At 46.9% G+C, this 7,316-nt stretch overlaps 1 protein-coding gene across 1 annotated transcript; it reads right to left on the bottom strand.

Annotated features, from left to right (window-relative positions):
- Positions 1–1,684: 1,684 nt before the first annotated feature.
- Positions 1,685–6,631, bottom strand: LOC147094289 (uncharacterized). Its single transcript, XM_085974373.1, has 3 exons — positions 5,200–6,631; positions 3,084–3,156; positions 1,685–1,876 (listed from the first exon to the last, which is right to left on the bottom strand). Exons 1-3 carry the CDS (start codon positions 6,544–6,546, stop codon positions 1,716–1,718), a joined length of 1,581 nt encoding a protein of 526 aa, XP_085830499.1. The 5' UTR covers positions 6,547–6,631; the 3' UTR covers positions 1,685–1,715.
- Positions 6,632–7,316: the final 685 nt, after the last annotated feature.

The raw sequence follows: 7,316 nt of genomic DNA, 5'->3' as shown, positions 1-7,316 counted from the left end.
GGCATCAAGGGATATGGCGATAGGGCCGGTGAATGGAGTTGAGGCAGAAGATCAGCCATGATCTCATTGAATGGCGGAGCAGGCTCGAAGGGCCGAATGGCCGACTCCTGCTCCTATTTCTTATGTTCTTATAAATACAAGTCTTTCTTTCTTATTGTGTCCAATTCTGGGCACCGCGCTTTAGGAAGGATGTGAAGGCCTTAGAGAGGTTGCAGAAAAGATTTACCAGAATGGTACCAGGAATGAGGGAATTCAGTTATGTGGAGAGACTGGAGAACTGGGATTGTTCTCCTTGGAGCAGAGAAGGTTAAGGGGAGATTAACCAGAATGGTACCAGGGATGAGGGGCTTCAGTTACGTGGAGAGACTGGAGAAGCTGGAATTGTTCTCCTTAGAGCAGAGAAGGTTAGGGGGAGATTGACCACAATGGTACCAGGGATGAAGGACTTCAGTTACGTGGAGAGACTGGAGAAGCTGGAATTGTTCTCCTTCGAGCAGAGAAGGTTAAGGGGAGATTGACCACAATGGTACCAGGGATGAAGGACTTCAGTTATGTGGAGAGACTGGAGAAGCTGGGGTTGTTCTCCTTAGAGCAGAGAAGGTTGAGAGGAGATTAGATGGAGGTGTTCAAAATCATGAGGGTGTCTGGACAGAATAGAATGAGGGAAACTGTTCCCATTGGCGGAAGGCTCGAGAACCAGAGGACAGATTTAAGGTGATTGTCAGAAGGTCCAAAGGCTCCTCACAGCTTACTGTCCCACCTAGCTTTGTATCATCAGCAAACTTGGATACATTACACTCGGTCCCTTCATCTAGGTCATTAATATAGATTGTAAATAGCTGAGGCCACAACACTGATCCACGCGGCACCCCACTAGATACAGCCTGCCAACCTGAAAAAGATCCGTTTATCCCTGCTCTCTGTTTTCAGTCCGTTAACCAATCCTCTATCCATGCTACTATATTACCCCCAACCCCATGAGCCCTAATCTCGTGTAATAAACTTTTATGTGGCACCTTATCGAATGCCTTTTGGAAATCCAAATATACTACATCCACTGGTTCCCCTCTATCTAGCCTGTTAGTTACATTCTCAAAAAACTCGAATAAATTTGTCAAACACGATTTCCTTTTCATAAAACCATGTTGACTCTGCCGAATCATGTTATGATTTTCTAAGTGACTTGATACCACTTCCTTAACAATGGATTGCAGCATTTTCCCGATGACTGATGTAGCTTTCAAAAGCTCTTATAATAATGTGTCCGTGACTACACAAACCACTCTGGGTACAGGTATATTGTGTATCAGTAAAACAGTCCGTGACTACACAAACCACTCTGGGTACAGGTATATTGTGTATCAGTAAAACAGTCCGTGACTACACAAACCACTCTGGGTACAGGTATATTGTGTATCAGTAAAACAGTCCGTGACTACACAAACCACTCTGGGTCCAGGTATATTGTGTATCAGTAAAACAGTCCGTGACTACACAAACCACTCTGGGTCCAGGTATATTGTGTATCAGTAAAACAGTCCATGACTACACAAACCACTCTGGGTCCAGGTATATTGTGTATCAGTAAAACAGTCCGTGACTACACAAACCACTCTGGGTACAGGTATATTGTGTATCAGTAAAACAGTCCATGACTACACAAACCACTCTGGGTCCAGGTATATTGTGTATCAGTAAAACAGGTTTATTAAGCATTAAACATCCGGTACAAAGAAGTAGTACTTAACAAGAAGATAGTCACAGTCTGTTCGTTCAAACCCCGGCGTTCCTTCTGAGTGTCCGCGGCGCAAGTCTCCTGATGTATCTTGCTGTGTTCCGTTGACCCATGCGCGCTTCCTTGGGATCTTGCTGTGTTCTGTTGATCGAAGCTCCTATCAATCTCTGGTTACACGGTGCGCGCTTTCGATTTTCAAAACCTGCATCTTTATACCCTTTTTCCTCTCGTTCTGCCTACGTGGCAGTAATTAACCCTCTAACACCTGGTAAAAAGTCTTGTTCCCCTCTTTGATCCTTCTGACTTTTTCTCCATGCATAACAAAGTACCCTTATCTCAGATCTTGACTTTTCACAGAACACTCCCCAGAATGTTGACAAAACAGTCGGTCCATCCTATAGCTGGACCAATGAAGGATGTCTCCAACTCTTATCTATCTCTCTAGTTTTTATCTCTTTAAGCATAATATTGCTGAATTCCTCGTCTCCATAAACTTAGCACAACATTCCATTACTTCAGTAATTTTAAACAGAGGTTTTTAGTCAGGTTGGCATAATCCCATCCTGCTTTGCTCTCAGCCATTCTCCATTTTATACAGGCTTTTAGGCTCTTAACATACAATTTCACATATTATAGTTATATTAGAGTGGTTATCGAATCTTAATAATGTTTACTAAATCCTACAGGTGCACCCTATCCTACACTGATGTCACGCTAACTGGCCTGTAGTTCCCTGTTTTTCCTCTCCCACCTTCCTTGAATAGCGGTGTTACATTTGCGACCTTCCAATCCGCTGGGACCATTCTACAATCTCGGGAATTTTGGAAGATCAAAACCAATGCATCCACTATCTCTTCAGCCACCTCTTTTACAACCCTAGGATGTAGGCCGTCAGGTCCAGGGGATTTGTCGGCTTTTAGTCCCATTAGTTTTCCTAGTACCTTTTCTCTACTTATATTAATTATGTTAAGTTCCTCACCCTCATTACACCCTTGGTTCCCCACCATTGTTGGTGTGCTTTTTGCGTCTTCTACTGTGAAGACATTTTTTTAATGTTTCTGCTATTTTCTTATTCCCCATAATAATTTCTGCTGCCTCAGCCTCTAACATAGAAACATAGAAGATAGGAGGAGGAGTAGGCCATTCGGCCCCTTGAGCCTGCTCCGCCATTCAATGAGATCATGGCTGATCATCAAAATTCAGTACCCTGTCCCTATAGAAACATAGGCTAAACCTATTACAACACAGTCCAAGCAGAATCTATTACCTGTGAACCAACAGCTTCAAATATCTGATTAATCATTCCAGTAAAATATTTGAATTCACAGCGGAAGATAAGCTGTTTTACCTCTACGATAGATGGGTTCATGTTCCGGAATATGCAGAGCCAGTATACGCACACCTGCCTTGTACTGAAGGGTCTGCAATGTTAAAAACAATGTTTGGCAGGTTTTCTCAATTACAAAAATGAATCTGACCAGCACAAGTCAAATGAGGAATATCCGGGGGCAGTAGATGACACACGGTCCAACCACCCAGTCCCCAGGTTTGACACATACCGTACACTACTCTGCCCATCTTACCTTCAGCCGCCTGTTCAGCCATTCATTACACACCACATTCAGTGTTCTCGCAGCTCTGTACATGTGTACGTATGTTGGAAAGTACAGGGGCTGCACTGTGGTACAAAGCAGTAACATAGTGAGGGATTGAGATGACAACACAAAAAAACAGGTTTTAGCTGTTTATTGATATCTTCTCAACCCTGAGATAAGACAGATCCTGACTACACGCTCCAGCCTGTTGGTCTTACTATTACATACAGGACTTACATGGGCAGCTTTATTCCTTTTCATCAGCATCGTGACATACAACTCAAAGTACAGTGAGATAAGGTAGCGGCTGGTGTGAATGGGGGGCTAGAGGGAGGACAATGATGAGGAGGAGATAGGTTCTTGTGACCAATTCCCCACATGGTCAGCTCTCAATCATACAGAGGCTAGCTGCTTCCCTGCATTTATATAGTGCCTTTCACGACCACCGGACTTCTCAAAGCACTTTACAGCCAATTAAGTACTTTTTTTGAAGTGGAGTCACTGTTGCAATGTAGGAAAGGGACCAGCGTTTACTTTTGCTACTCTTTTCCTTTTTACATACTTGTAGAAACTCTTACAATCTGCTTTTATATTTCTTACTAGTTTTCTCTCATTCTATTTTTTCCCTTTTTATCAATTTTTTGGTCAACCTTTACTGGTTTCTGAAACTCTCCCAATCCTCAGGCTTACTATTATTCTTTGCAACATTATAAGCTTCTTCTTTCAATCTAATGCTATCCTTAACTTCTTTAGTTCGCCACGGTTGGATCACTTTTCCTGTGGAGTTTTTGTTTCTCAATGGAATGTATTTTTGTTGAGAATTATGAAATATTTCTTTAAATGCTAGCCACTGCTTATCTACCGCCATATCTTTTAATCTATTTTTCCAATCTACCTTAGCCAACTCGCCCCTCATACCTATGCAATAGGCTTTATTTAAGTTTAAGACTCTAGTTTTGGACTGAGGCAAATGCCTCTCAAAATTAACGTAAAATTCTATCATATTATGATCACTCTGCCCCAGAGGATCCTTTACTATAAGATTGCTAATTAACCCTGTCTCATTACACAACACATGATCTAAAATAGCCTGTTCCCTGGTTGGTTCCATGACATATTGTTTTAGGAAACTGTCCCAAATGCATCCCATGAACTCATCCTCCAGACTACCTTTGCCAATTTGATTTGTCCATTCTATATGAAGATTAAAGTCCCCCAAGATTATTTCATTATTTTTGTTGCAAGCTCCTGTTATTTCTTGATTAATATTCTGTCCAACGGTTTAGCTATGGTTAGGGGGCCTATATACTACCAGTGTTTTCTACCCCTTGTTGTTCCTTAGCTCCTTATTCTACTTCCTGATCTTCCGAGTCAAGATCCTTTCTCGCTTCCGTTTTTCAAAATGATGGCCACGGGATCTTTTACGCCCCCCTGAGATGGCAGAGGGGGCCTTGGTTTAACGTTGCATCCGAAAGATGTCACCGCTGACAGAGCAGCTCTCCCTCAGTACTGCCCTGGAGTGTCAGCCTAGATACGTGCTCAAGTCTCCAGAGTGGGACTCAAACCCACGACCTTCTGACCCTAGAGGTGAGAGTGTCACCCACTGAGCTGAGGCTGACACCTCTTAAACTCCAGCCTAGTTAGTGGGGTTATTATCAGCATCTTCAAACCGCCCCCCACCCCCCCCAACCCCGTAATTGCCATTATTAACACAGAACAGTCCTTCATGTGATTAACAGCAGAATGGGACCAGTGCGCTCAGGTGTGAACTCGCTGGTGTCTCAGCAGGTGAGTTGAAGTGGTGAATTCCTTTTCACACACACAGCAGGTGAACAGCCTCTCCCCGGTGTGCAGTCGCTGGTGTCTCACCAGGTGCGATGACTGACCAAACCTCTTCCCGCAGTGAGAGCAGCTGAACGGCCTCTCCCTGGTGTGGATGCGTCGATGCTTCTTCAGGCCCTTGGAACATTTGAAACTCTTGTCGCAGTCGGAACATTTAAACGGCCTCTCATCAGTGTGAACCCGCTGGTGTTCCCGCAGAGAGGCGAGACGAGTGAATCCTTTCCCGCACTCGGAGCAGGTGAACGGCCTCTCGTCAGTGTGAACCAGCTGGTGTTCCTGCAGAGAGCGGAGACGAGTGAATCCTTTCCCGCACTCGGAGCAGGTGAACGGCCTCTTGTCAGTGTGAACCAGCTGGTGTTCCCGCAGAGAGTTGAGACGAGTGAATCCTTTCCCGCACTCGGAGCAGGAGAACGGCCTCTCGTCAGTGTGGACTCGCTGGTGCAGCAGTAGAGAGGAGGGACGAGTGAATCCTTTCCCGCACTCGGAGCAGGAGAACGGCCTCTCATCAATGTGAACCAGCTGGTGTTCCTGCAGAGAGTCGAGACGAGTGAATCCTTTCCCGCACTCGGAGCAGGAGAACGGCCTCTCGTCAGTGTGAACCAGCTGGTGTTTCCGCAGAGTGGAGGGACAAGTGAATCCTTTCCCGCACTCGGAGCAGGTGAACGGTCTCTCGTCAGTGTGAGCCAGCTGGTGTTTCCGCAGAGAGGAGGGACGAGTGAATCCTTTCCCGCACTCGGAGCAGGTGAACGGCCTCTCGTCAGTGTGAACCAGCTGGTGTTCCCGCAGAGAGGAGGGACAATTGAATCCTTTCCCGCACTCGGAGCAGGAGAACGGCCTCTCGTCAGTGTGAACCAGCTGGTGTATCAGCAGGGTGGAGGAGAGAGTGAATCCCTTCCCACACACGGAGCAGGTGAATGGCCTCTCCCCGGTGTGAACACGCTCGTGTATCAACAGTTGGTAAGACTGGTTAAACCTCTTCTCACAGTGAGAGCAGGCAAACGACTTCTCCCCGGTGTGAACTCGCCGGTGTCTCAGCAGAGCGGATTGTGTAGTGAATCCCTTCCCGCACACTGAGCAGGTGAATGGCCTCTCCCCGGTGTGAACTCGCCGGTGTCTCAGCAGAGCGGATTGTGCAGTGAATCCCTTCCCGCACACGGAGCAGATGAATGGCCATTTCACAGAGTGACTGCGTTGATGAGTCTCCAGCTCGGAAAGGCAACTGAATCCTATCCCGCATTCCCGACATTTGCACAGACTCCCCTCGCTTTGGTTACACTTGTGCCTCCCCAGGCTGCACCTTCGGTTGAATCCACGTCCACACACAAGACACGTGTGCAGTTTGCCCGCAGTCTGATTGCTGCTTTCCGCTTCCATATGTCGATGATATTCAGGTCCTGATGAATCGAGTGACTCCGTCAGATCTTCGTGTGAAGTTTGCGTTAAGCTGCCCGTCTGCAATTCCTCCCCTTGCAAGAGACAGTAAAAGAGGTTTATATAAGTAATTAATGTAAATACAGGAGAGAAAATAAAGAAAGACTGGCCTTTATACAGCGCCTTTCACGACCAACGGTTTTACAGCCAATGAATTACTTTATGAAGTGTAGTCGCTGTTGTAATGTGGGAAACACTGCAGCTAATTTACATGATAAATAATGGCCAGGACACCAGGGATAACTTTCCTGCCCTTCTTCGAAATAATGGGATCTTTTATGTCCACCTAAACGTGTCTTCCGAAAGACGGCCCTCTTACAGTGCGGCGCTCCCTCAGCACTGTCCCTCCGACAGTGCGACGCTCCCTCAGTACTGCCCCTCCGACAGTGCGGCGCTCCTTCAGTACTGCCCCTCCGACAGTGCAGCACTCCTTCAGTACAACCCCTCCGACAGTGCAGCACTCCTTCAGTACAGCCCCTCCGACAGTGCAGTGCTCCCTCAGTACTGCCCCTCCGACAGTGCAGCGCTCCCTCAGTACTGTCCCTCCGACAGTGCAGCGCTCCCTCAGTACTGCCCCTCCGACAGTGCGGCCCTCCCTCAGTACTGCCCCTCCGACAGTTCGGCGCTCCCTCAGTACTGCCCCTCCGACAGTTCGGCGCTCCCTCGGTACTGCCCCTCCGACAGTGCAGCGCTCCCTCAGTACTGCCCCTCCG

This window comes from Somniosus microcephalus, unplaced genomic scaffold, assembly GCF_052327205.1.
Source record: "Somniosus microcephalus isolate GS21.2 unplaced genomic scaffold, FLI_Smic_1.0 unresolved_chr1, whole genome shotgun sequence".
NCBI classification, from domain to species: domain Eukaryota; kingdom Metazoa; phylum Chordata; class Chondrichthyes; order Squaliformes; family Somniosidae; genus Somniosus; species Somniosus microcephalus.
Note: the sequence above shows the minus strand (reverse complement) of the source record. Positions and strands in the feature narration are given on the sequence as shown.